General features: G+C 28.2%; 2 protein-coding genes and 1 long non-coding RNA gene across 11 annotated transcripts; 1 reads left to right on the top strand and 2 right to left on the bottom strand.

Moving 5' to 3' along the window:
* Positions 1-70: 70 nt before the first annotated feature.
* LOC141533244 (putative sodium/potassium/calcium exchanger CG1090) lies at positions 71-9,156 on the bottom strand. 8 transcript variants are annotated; one of them, XM_074252014.1, is made up of 7 exons: positions 9,001-9,156; positions 5,498-5,854; positions 4,824-5,344; positions 4,498-4,721; positions 3,879-4,181; positions 3,571-3,804; positions 71-3,364 (listed from the first exon to the last, which is right to left on the bottom strand). In XM_074252014.1, exons 1-7 carry the CDS (start codon positions 9,019-9,021, stop codon positions 3,165-3,167), a joined length of 1,860 nt encoding a protein of 619 aa, XP_074108115.1. In that variant the 5' UTR covers positions 9,022-9,156; the 3' UTR covers positions 71-3,164. The 8 variants fall into 8 exon arrangements, with proteins under 8 accessions (XP_074108115.1, XP_074108122.1, XP_074108120.1 ...); XM_074252021.1 differs by lacking the exon at positions 9,001-9,156 and adding an exon at positions 6,666-6,777; XM_074252019.1 differs by lacking the exon at positions 9,001-9,156 and adding an exon at positions 6,654-6,680.
* On the top strand, positions 6,254-9,521 carry LOC141533252 (uncharacterized). 2 transcript variants are annotated; one of them, XR_012480211.1, is made up of 6 exons: positions 6,254-6,283; positions 6,456-7,266; positions 7,398-7,808; positions 8,466-9,064; positions 9,135-9,323; positions 9,383-9,521. It is a non-coding gene; the product is annotated as an uncharacterized LOC141533252 (long non-coding RNA). The 2 variants fall into 2 exon arrangements; XR_012480212.1 differs by lacking the exon at positions 6,254-6,283 and having other exon boundaries at positions 7,129-7,266; positions 8,466-8,728; positions 8,882-9,064.
* Positions 9,522-10,222: 701 nt separating this feature from the next.
* Ttc1 (Tetratricopeptide repeat domain 1) lies at positions 10,223-11,933 on the bottom strand. The gene is made up of 5 exons (XM_074252027.1): positions 11,791-11,933; positions 11,452-11,718; positions 11,054-11,230; positions 10,611-10,793; positions 10,223-10,543 (listed from the first exon to the last, which is right to left on the bottom strand). Exons 2-5 carry the CDS (start codon positions 11,677-11,679, stop codon positions 10,364-10,366), a joined length of 768 nt encoding a protein of 255 aa, XP_074108128.1. The 5' UTR covers positions 11,680-11,718; positions 11,791-11,933; the 3' UTR covers positions 10,223-10,363.
* Between the last annotated feature and the right edge of the window lie 15 nt (positions 11,934-11,948).

Consider the following 11,948-nt stretch of genomic DNA (forward strand, 5'->3'; position numbering starts at 1 on the left):
AATTAAATTATTATGAAATAATTTATTAAATAATTAAAAAAAAAATTTGTGAAGAAATAATTAGACAAAATTTAGTTTTTCTAAATAAATTTTATATAGCAAAGAAATGATACATTTAAATAAAGTACACTATTAAGAATAAAAATTTGCACTCATTAAATTTTATTATAATATATATATTTTATTATTATTAATTATTTATTTAACAAATAAATGAAGTCTACTGTAAGTTACCATATTGCAAAACTATTAATTACATAAATATATTTATCACAACAGCTACATTTCTATATTGACCCTTTTACCAATTCCTTAAATTCATTCGTATATTTATATAATAATTAATTAATTAATTAATATAATATTTTCGATATATATTTAAACCATATTATTTTTTTATCATCAACAAATAATTAATATTCAGACAAATATGTATAATTAAACGCAGATAAGAACAATTTGACTCTGAGGGAAGATATAGTTCGTTGATAGCCTGAGCATATATATTTTTAATTAATTCTTTTTTTTTTTTTTTATAATTGTTTAGAATTTTTAATAAATTATATACAGATTTAATTTCTTCTTCAAAAAATTTTTTTTCTATTGTAAATTTAAAAAAAGGAAGATAAATAGCCCAAATGTTTTTTTTTTCTTCAACACTCAACAAATTATTTTTAATTTTAGATAATAAATAATTAATTTTATAAAAAAAAATTAATTAATTATAATTAATAATATTGAAATAATTATTTTTGTATTTCTTCCCAAGATAAAAATAAAACAATTGGGCTTTTTATCTGAAGAATAGATTTTAATAAAAATAAATAATATAATAATAATAAATACAATATATATTAATAATAATAGTGTATATAGTAACAATGCATCGTTTCTCTAAACACTAAAAGATTATTAACACAGTGATTAACCAGAAACTTTCAACCGATCTAAGCATACAATGCTTATATAATACATATTAATATTAATTATTTATTTCTTCACAATAGGTATATTTATTACAAATAATAAATGATAAATTTTCATGTATACTTCAATATATACTTATATATATATATAATTATAATTACGTTAAAATATTCACTGCGCGATCCTTGCGATCGCAAATTACATCCCGTCATCCCTTATTAAATCTCACTCACTCGCTAATTCCACGGGGATTTATATTAATATTAATAATATGACAAGGACAACATTAAAACGTTCAACAGCCATAAATGTATGTAGTATATATATATATATATATATATATATATATCTATGTATATCTAACATCTATAACTACGGTACGTAATCAAACAATAATAAAGCTTACAATTGGTCTTGTGTCTTGATTTAAATTTAATATTAAACATTTAATTTAATTTAATTAATAATAATAATCAATAATTTATAGTGAACAACGTGGCACCGGCCGATACGAGTGAATTTTCGTCAGGACGTCAGGGTAATAAAAATGATCCCCGATTCTGGTGACGAAGCGTCAGTTTAAAGATCAAAGGATTCTGGTGCATGCGAGTTTTATTACATATATCCAAGGAACGCGCAGAGTTTTCAATGGTGTAGATACTTTCATTGGATAAGGCTGATTCAATTATTGTCTTCTTAGTCATAAGGTCGCTCTTTTTATATTTCTTCATTTTTTTTCTTCTTAATTTTTATTTCTTCTTTAATTTTTTTATTTCTTATTTTTTAATTATTTTTATTTCTTCTTATATTAGCTCATTCTTCGTTTACTCAAACTTCCTCAAACCCTTTTTAAATAAAATCTCTTCTCACATCTTCTCATAATTTTTACTTCTCACACAAGAGAGTTAATTTCTGAGCGCTAATATAAAAGGCACATGATGCCTTTTCACCTAACTTAAAACCACTCGCCACGAGGAATCTCTTTGATCTCAATCGCCGAGTAATCTTAGAGCGGCCGTGCCATCGCAGAATTTTATCAAACTATGCTAACAATAATACAATACAATATAATATAATATAATATAATATAATAATTAATTAAATAATCTATTAATACACTCGTGATGACTTTATTATTTAAATTTAAATGCTGACTAACGAGCGGGTGGTGTGAGCAATTGTTTTTCATTTAATAATTTAATAATTACATAAGTACTTTGAGGAAGAAACATGCGATGGAGGAAGAAATTTACATAAGTAACTATTCGGCTAATATAAGTATCAATAGGAATTAGAATTAGTAATGTTTTATAAGATAAGATGTGAAGATGCGAATCTGCTAGTACACTCACCATCCGTCGTATGTCTTTTTAATTAATTAATAATTATTTTTTTTTTATTTTTATAAATTTTATACAAATATCAACGCGTTTTAGGCCTATGCAATATTATTTGTGGTTATTAAAATGATTGACAAAAATCTAGTTTAAAAAATTAGGCTAAAGCTTTGTAAATATATATAAGTAAATTATTTTTTTTTTTTTTTTTTTTTTTTTTGTTTAAATATATTCGATGTCTTCACCCATAAACATCTAATCAAATGCAGTATATAGGACGATATCAAGACTATCAATCGTTTATTTTATTTATTGTTATTTCTTCATTGTTTCTGGTAATTAGATATTAACAATTGCGATGCATTTACTATTGACTGGTTAAACATTTGTCCTCCATATAGGCTTTTGTATTTAATAATAATGTTATAAGATAAAAAAAAAAAAAAAAAAAAAAAACCCCATTTATTGACACTTGCAATTTTATTTTAATTAAAAAAATTAACTCTAATAAATTTAATTTTTTAATTATAAATTTGAAGATTATTTTTTATTTTTTTAATTAGAATAAAATTGCTAGTGTCAATAACTAGTTTATTGACCTTTGACAATTTGACAATTTGACTTTAATAAAAAAAAATTAATAATAATAAAATTAAATAACCAGGACAACTTAATACTGATAAAATGTACTGTCCTACAGTAAAAATTCTGACGTATTTAAATTACAGTAATTTCCATTAATTAAATTAAACTAGCTATTTGAGGGGCACTTGTTTTAAACGCACAAAAGCTAGTTAATTTGGAGATGATAATTATAATTTAATGTGATAATGGTAACAATAATGATGATAATTTTGATGTTAATGACAGCATTAACAATGGAGTTAATTGACTACTCGATTAAAACACGCTGGGACATACAGGTGGATTCATTTGACCGAAGACATTGAGCTCGTATAATGAAGCGAAGACTATGAAAATTAGATACCAAACCATCAGTATTACTCCGTATCTTCGATCAAGTTTCCAGCCGTTTAAGTGAGTCGCGACTACTAGAAAGACCACGGTTGAAAGTAGTGAAAGAGTTGAGTACGTAAGACCTGTAATTTTTTATTTTTAATAATAAATAAAAATTAAGGAATTATTATTATTATTATTATTAATAATTTTTTTTAACAAATAAATTATGGCAAAAAAATATTTACATGCAAAAATTAAAAAAAATTAAAAATGCAATTTTGTTTAAATTAATTTTTTTGTTAAAAATTATTTTAGATGAAAAGAAAAAAAAAAAAAAATGAGTTACCTCTACTAGTAACATTAACATGAGAACCAGGTTGGATCATGGCAGTTTGGATGAACCAAGGAAGTCCAAGACACACCAGAATATCAAAGACATTGCTGCCGACCGCATTACTCACAGCCATATCACCCAGACCCTCTTTAATGACGGCCAGAGAGGACAGCGCGTCAGGAACACTCACTCCGGCTGCTACAAATGTCAAACCCATAACTGTGTCTGGAATCCCTAAGGTACTTCCTGAAATAATCAATCTTATTGTGTTAATTATTGAAGTTTTTTGGAATTAATTTAATTGATTTCAATGGACTTGCCGATTATTGTGATCATCCAGACCATTATGTAACTGTAGAAGCTAATCCATATCATGGAGATGCAGAAGGTAAATGGGTACCAGCTACGCCATTTCTCTTGTCGGCAGTCTGGCATTGTCGCTCGACATGTATAATGAATGGGATAGACGAGACCCCACTTAAATAGAGCCCACTGTCCACCTTCTGTCGGCTTTTCCAGAGGTGACACTTCGTTTTGATCTGGCTCTTTTGCTTTGTAATATTCTGGCTGCTTTGGGGCTGGTGGTGCTTGTGGTTCTTGTTGGATTGCTTCTTCACCCATTCCTGGTTATTTTAAAGAAGAAATAATTATTTTGGTATTTATAAAATATTTTGTTTTAGTCTCAAGAATATTTAAAATTTTAAATTGACAAAAAAAATTTTTTTTTATTCTGATCTTTGAGACATAAAAATTAAAAATGGCTGTAACTCCTAAAATATTGATTTTTGAGAAAAATTATAAGATACCAAAATTGTAGCTTATTAAATTTCTTACAAAAAACGTTACTATTTAATGGAGCTATCTTCAATATTTTAGGAGATATAGTAATTTAGTAAGTTATCAAAATAAGAACAATAATAATAAATTATTATTACCAACCTTGAGATCTAACTTGTTCAGTAACAGGTGAGTTAGGTCCAGTATAAGACGTCCTATCTTCTTGAAGTGACCTGTAACTCACCAAAGCACTTTCTTCAGCAGGCTCATCGTCTTTTGGTAAAAACGGTATATTGTAAGACTTGGCCCAGCGCTCCAGCCGACTGTTGTAGGACAAAACGACACAATAAACCCCGTACATGATCAGCATGAAAAGCGACTCCGACCTACAAAATAAAAGAAGCTTAAGCTTTACCAAAATCCTTTCCAAGGAAGGATATTGATATGACATTTATTGCCATATTATGAAGTAAAATAAAATACAATACCATGATATTATTTCATTGTAAATGGTGCCAAGCATGATGAGAATAGAGATGAAGTAAAAGAAGCTGTCACGGCAGAGCGGCCACCAGTTGAGTTTCGACACTGTAGTGGTACACAATCCGCAGACGGATATTACAAACATAATATTGAATACTGCGCTTCCAATTACTCCGCTGACGCCGATGTCATCTTTGGCAAAGAAGACACCGATTATAACAGTCGCCAATTCCGGCGCCGATGAACCAGCTGCCATGAAGGTTGCTCCGGCAACATCTGGAGTTAATCTCAATTCTTCGCAAATCCGGTCCAAACTAGCGACGAAATAATCGTCGCAGACAATCGCCAGTCCCAGAAAAGTGTAAACCGCGACGAGGATGTGGATGATCAGACCTCCGTGCTTTCTTGCTCCAGGACCCATCACCGGCCTGGGAAACTGCTCGATCGCAGGCGGGCTGCAGTTTGCGCGTTTTGGCCTCCATGTAGGATTCGCGGACTTCGGCGCGACTGTCGTGAGAACTTGAGTCTGTTTAAAAGTATAAATTACATATAATTATTTACAATTTTTTTATTTTTTTTTTTTTTGGCATAATTTATTTGTTAAAAAATTATTAAATATCTACTGAATTAATTTTAATATTTAATTAAATTGAAATTAATAATAATAATAATTTATTACCTGATTGGCGGTAGCGTTAGCCTCCTTCTTGACAACGGGTTCGCTCGCCTTGTCCTTAGTTACCTTAGAAGAGTCTTTTGTCTTAGGTGAGGATGTTGTTTCCACCTTGGGCTTCTCTTTTGCTTGCTCCACCGCCTTGGGAGCTTCAGTTACTTCTTCTTTCTTTTGTTCTGCAGGTGCTGAGGTCGGCTTCTGTGTCGCTGGTTGTATAACTGTCGTCGGGACTCCCAGTTCTGAAGGAGATGTCGACGCAGAGTATGACGAGGTTGTTAATTGAATAATTATGTACACCATAAACAGTCCCAGGTGCAAAGGCCATTTTTTTCGATGTGACAGTCTTCTTCGCATGCTTGTAGGCTACAAATAAATTAATTGTTTTTTTATTTTTCACAATAAAATTTTTAATCAATTAAAAATAAAATTATCAATAAGCAGAAAAATTAATAATGAGAAGAATATATTAATGACAAGTACTATTGATTAATATATATATATATATATATATATATATATATATATATATATATATATATATATATATATATATATATATATATATATATATTTATAAAAACTATAAAATGTTTAATTTCAGTATTATAAAAAAATTTAACACTATCGAATGGTAAGTCATAATAACTGTATTTATTTATTTATATTTATTTCTAAGGTCATAAAGTTAACTTTTTATGATCATAAACTATTTAAATAATTTGTTTTGTTATTTTTTTTTTTTAGGTTATGATACTGAAATTAGCAAACATCTGATTGCACTGAAGTTGACAGGTATTAAAAATTTTTTTATTATAATTTAAAAATTGAATATTTAATTTCTACATGTCAATTTTTTTTCTTTAATTTATTTGTTACAAAAATCTGCAAAATTAATTTTCAATTTTAAAAAGTTGATGTGGAATTTTTTTTTTTGGTTAAAATTTAATTATTAATAATTTTTCAGGCATCTTCAATGAAATTCATCTAGTGTACTGTCAACGTCACTTGAAAATAAAGTTTCTTGAAAGTTTTAGTATGATTGGATCGTGAAACTTAATGCGGAGCAGCAAACACCCCCGAGACATGATTAACACAATAGAATCGAGGAGAACAAAATAAAATTCGGAATAATATAGTGTATCAGTAAATCTGATTGGAATACGAAAAGTGTTACACGGAGTAGACTGGATAGTAGTACATAACCCGGATCGATCGGGCAGCGGGTCACAGATGAGAAATACACAAGAAACTTGAATAGTTTTATTCATTCGAGGAAAACAGATGAGTCAACGTTTTGTAAAGCATCGGAAAATTCTCTTTATATATCTGTAAAATATATATCGGATTTAGCTATTCACTACATATCGATCGTCCACTTCACCCCTCTTCTCTGTTTTCCATTCTCATTCTCTCTTCCTATTTAATTGTCTCGCTGCCATCCTCCTTCTATAATTGTTTTATTACCGAGTAATAGTCAATTAAAACCTTCCTGATTTAATTGATAAATCTCAGCAATTATAGCAAATTTGTTAACAGTACTGCTGGAGGTTCATACAAGTTTTAAGAAAAATCCTCAGCTTGTTAACGCAAAGTATTATGCCCGGGTATAGTATTAACAATCTTTGAACCTCAGCCAAAGTATCATCGATTTTTATTTTAAACGACAGAAATTTCATCCGAGTTCTTTTTTAAAGTTTTGTCTTCAAGAAATAATACACTTAAAAAAAAAAAAAAATAAAAATTTATTGCAATAATTTTTATTTAATTCAAGTAAAGTAATTAATTTTTTTTTTAATAATATTAGAAATAGATTAAATGATCAATTTTGAAAACAAATTAGAAAAATAGATCTTTCCAACAAAAATAACTTCCAGTCATTAATTTTATTTATTATTTTTATCCCCAGATTGACTTGTCAGCCGCCAGAGAAAACCAAACGCCTGCAATCAGGGTGAAGATGATAGGGAAAAAAAAACGAGGGATCCTTATTAAGTTACCCTCCAGTCATTCATCCTGATAAAATACCCTGGCACTTTTAGTGTCACCCTCAAAGATAACACCGAACAAAAATGATAAATAAAATCTCTTGTTATATTTAAGAGTGTTATTAAATTTTATCTCTTACTCGAATTAATTTTAACTTAATCTTTTTCTTTTTTCAGTTATTTTTTTCTCCTGGCCATTAATTGCATTACTATTACAACCTATGCAATCACAATCAGAAACTGTAATTACATCAAACACAAGTTGCGCAATAACAACGATAACTAGTGGCTACAACTTCCGTTAACTGTAAACTTCTTCAACGTCCTTCGAAGTAAACTACTAAAACAAATATATTTATAATTTATTATTTTATTTATTTCTTTTGATCAATATTTATTATAAATTATAAATTATAACTTCTTCTTTATTTTTTTTTTTTCATACTGTTGATCAATATTTTGTGATAAAAATTACTTATATTTTTTTTTTATCAGAAAATTGCTAGTTTAAATGTATAAATATTGATTTTAATAATTGTATAATTATTTTATTTTTAAAAATAAAATAAATATATAAAAATATTAATCAAAAGGCATTTAATAAATAAAATTTATTTATTTGTTAAAAAATGTAGAAAAATTGGTTAAATGTCTTTTGATTAAAAAAAAAAAATATATATATATATATATATATATATATATATATATATATATATATATATATATATATATATATATATATATATATATATATATATATATATATATAAAATAATTATTACATTAAAAAAAAATGAAAATTAATTTAGCAGATATTTGATAATTTTAATAATTTTTTTTTTTTTAAATAAATTATGACAAAAAAAATTGATCTGAAGAAATTAAAAAAAAATCAAATAATTTTTAACAAATTTATTTATTAAAAAAAATTTTAAGTTCTAACTTAAATGTCATAAAAAAAACTACTAATTCAAGTGATTACTCCTCAGAAGACATTGATTCGAATAAACATCTCCCCAAGAAGCGGTAATAAAATAAATTAGCATTGAAATCGGAAATCACTCGAGTCTTGATTACGTGTCGATAGTAAATGCATCACCGTATTATAACGCAAATACCGTAGCATGGATGTCAAGCATCTAAGAATCTATAAGGTGGCAATTGAATTATAGATTCACTACTATGCGAGCAATGACGACTACACTACAGCGAGCTCCAATACTAATACCAATACCAGGAACCGTCGATTCAAGTCAGTATACAAAATATATACACCACTCACACACCACCAAGCTACTGCTAGTACTTTACAATACACCTCGACTACGTAGTGAGGATGAGCGATGCCCAGACCTTTGCGAATAATTAATCCTAAAAGTTTATTTAAAAATGGGTTATCTCTCAGGTCATGTCAACTTGTCGGTAACATGGTGAAATTATTGATTTACAAAGCCCATCCCGGGGCATCTTAATCAGCGCTGAGAACTTCTTAGCTTCTTAGATTATTAACAATCCTTTGCTTACCTTAGTGCTCGGCGCTTCCATTTTTGAAGTCTATTTATTGGACTATTTTACTGTCTATTTTAATGTAAGTGCTCACATGTCACCTCTAATTTTTATATTTCTTCTTTTAACTTTTTTTATTTATTTCTTCACAGAATTTCTGCTGCTGCTGCTGCTGCTGATACTGACACTAGAACTGGTGTTGCAATTGCTCTGGGTGCTTATTTTATCTCCACAGACTATAACTAGTCTTCTTCTTGATACTCTTTAAACTAGCGAAGAAATTTTTTTACTATTAATTTAAAAAAAAAAAAAAAAAAAAAAATCAACTTTTGCACTTAAAGGTAAAAAATTTCTGTATTAAAAATTAACAATTTATTTTTTAATAATTGTTCAACTCTAGGCCGAGTATCGGAGACCGAGCTTGCGGCCGGTTCTCATACGCCTACGCTAGTTGACGATTATAATGGGAGCTTGAAGCTATATTGGAACGCTTGCGCGCACCGGAATGGGGTTGAAGCTTTGAGTTCTGGTATTGGAGATGGAGATGGAGAACGTTGGTTCACCCAACACCCCAACCCTCAGTCCTCAATTTCATTTGCTCTTCCCCACCCTCTTCAATACATAGCTTTTAATTCTCTGGCCTCTTTATTTTACTTTTTCTATCGTCCTTATCCCTCTCAGCAATATATGCCATCATAATAATATTCTTCTTTTTATCTCAGCTCGGATTTTTACTATCACTCCGTTTTTACTTCAATGTAACGCTAAAAACACGCACGCTTTTTATTTAGTATTATATTTACTTATTTTAATTATCTTGATTGATATTATTTCTTAAATTTAATAATAATAATAATAATGACAAGCTTTTGAATGGAATATTGAATTACTATTTAGTTACTTTAAAAGTGGCTGTAACTTTTGAAATTTTGATTTTATCAAAAAATTATAAGAGACCAAAATTGTAGCTTATTAAATTTCCTACAAAAAACGTTATTATTTAATGGGGCTATCTTCAATATTTTAGGAGATACAGTAACTTAATTAACGCTCATACAGTAAATAATAATAATAAAAATTTTTTTTATCGCAAATATGTTGATTACTTTATTGTGTCAACGACTCACACCAAAATAAAAATGCCAGAAGAATAATACGATAATTTTATCGCTTAAATACGAGACTAAAAAAACACTACTGAGAAGGATCACTAACTTCATGATTAAAAAACACAATTAAGTACTTTAAAGCAAAAAAAATATTTTTATCAGCGTAATAATCAATAACTTTACATAATACATTATCATTATCATTATTATTAATTATTATAAATAAAATAAAAATTAATAGATATTTTATTTTATTTTTTACCTCACGCAAACTAAGTGTTACCCTGATTAAATTTAACAGAATACCCTCCAGTAGAAGGGTCTTTATCTAACTGGAAATTATTCGTAGACAGTCCGAAGGGTTTGAGAATCATATTTCCGAGGTCTTTCAGCTTTCCGAGCATTTCTTCTTTGAGTTTTTCATTCTTTTCTTCAATCAGCGGCGGTAATCTCTGTAAATAAATAAATTTATTTATTTTTTCTTCCTTCTCTAGAAAAAAAAATTATTAAACTAATTACTCGAACGGCGTGATGCGCTTCTGAGTGGCCAGGATCCAGTTCTAAGATCTTCTTGTAGTCAGCCAGCGACTGGTCGAGATTGTCCGTCTGCTCGTACAGCTGAGCGCGTCTCAAGTAAGCTTTAAGATACGCTGGGTTCAATTCTACGGCCTTTGTGCAGTCTTTTATCGCTGATTCCTTGTCCTGTAATATATTATATATATATATATATATATATATATATATATATATATATATATATATATATATATATATATATATATATATAATGTGTGGTATTTCTGATATATATAAATATATAAAATATATGAAAATATTTATTATTTTTAAAGATGGAATTTTTTAAATAATTTTTTTGTTTTTTTTTTTTTTTGTATAATTAATTAATTAAAAAAAAATTTTTTAAATAATCAGCTGTCTGAGAAGAAATCAATATAATTTACATCATCCTTAGCCTTGGCAGCTGCTCTGTTGGCGTAGAGAATAGCGCGTTGCTCTGGATACGCCAGCGGACAGGTCTGCAAAGCTTGTGTGTATGTAATAATTGCACTGCTGTACTCACAAGCTTTGAAAAAATTATTTCCTTCATTTTTCAGTGCCTCTGCTTCAACTTTCAGGCTCTAAAAAAATAAAACAATAATTAAAATAAAAATAAATGTCACTTGACAATTTTTTAATTTTACTTTATTTAAAAAAAAAATTTTTTTAACAAATTAATTACAATAAAAAAATGCTTATAAAAATTTTCAATTGTAATTTTTATTAATTTTCACATGTGAAACTTTTTAATTAAATATTATTTTAATAAAATAAAATAAATAAAATTTTAATAAAAAATTACCTCTTTTTCTTCTTCTGACAAATCAACCTCACGATCCTTGAGTCTTTCCTCATCAACAAAATCTTTCTCCGGAGGTTTCTCCTCGCAATCGGAGTCAGGCTCTGAACTCACTCCCTGGGTACTTTGTTCCTTTGGCTCGGATTTGACGCACGAATTTTCTAAATCTTTAGTCAGCTCGTCGATTATAGCTTCATTTGACGGGATACTGTCTTTATCACTTTTCTCCATTGTTGTTATTATTTATCGATGACACGATAATATTTCAAGCTTGATAGGTTACGTTGACAGGTAAGTTATTGTTGTCTATATTCTATGTTTGTATTTATTATAACTACTTGCCAGGTTATTTAGTCTCTCCACAATAAACGCTGGATTTTTAGTAAATATCCTGGATAAACTATGAAGTAATTTAATTATAAGATTTATTTTTATTAAAATTGAGTTTATATTTGTGCTCCTGATGTGTGTACAACGTTCAATGCTCAGTGATTACTATT

The sequence above is a fragment of the Cotesia typhae genome, unplaced genomic scaffold (assembly GCF_013202065.1).
Source record: "Cotesia typhae breed Kobodo isofemale line unplaced genomic scaffold, CoteBio_Ctyphae contig_83, whole genome shotgun sequence".
NCBI classification, from domain to species: Eukaryota; Metazoa; Arthropoda; class Insecta; order Hymenoptera; family Braconidae; genus Cotesia; species Cotesia typhae.

Bases quoted from the DNA above. Each gene is read 5' to 3' on its own strand.
- LOC141533244 (XM_074252014.1), bottom strand. From the start codon at position 9,021: ATGGAAGCGCCGAGCACTAAG. The intron at 5,345-5,497 runs GTAATAAATTAT...ACTTTTAAACAG, and splicing joins CTAACGCTACCGCCAATCAG to ACTCAAGTTCTCACGACAGT. The intron at 3,805-3,878 runs GCAAGTCCATTG...TGATTATTTCAG, and splicing joins CTGGATGATCACAATAATCG to GAAGTACCTTAGGGATTCCA.
- Ttc1 (XM_074252027.1), bottom strand. From the start codon at position 11,679: ATGGAGAAAAGTGATAAAGACAGTATCCCGTCAAATGAAGCTATAATC. The intron at 11,231-11,451 runs GTAATTTTTTAT...TTATTTTTTTAG, and splicing joins TGTCAGAAGAAGAAAAAGAG to AGCCTGAAAGTTGAAGCAGA. The intron at 10,544-10,610 runs GTAATTAGTTTA...ATTTATTTACAG, and splicing joins AAGCGCATCACGCCGTTCGA to AGATTACCGCCGCTGATTGA.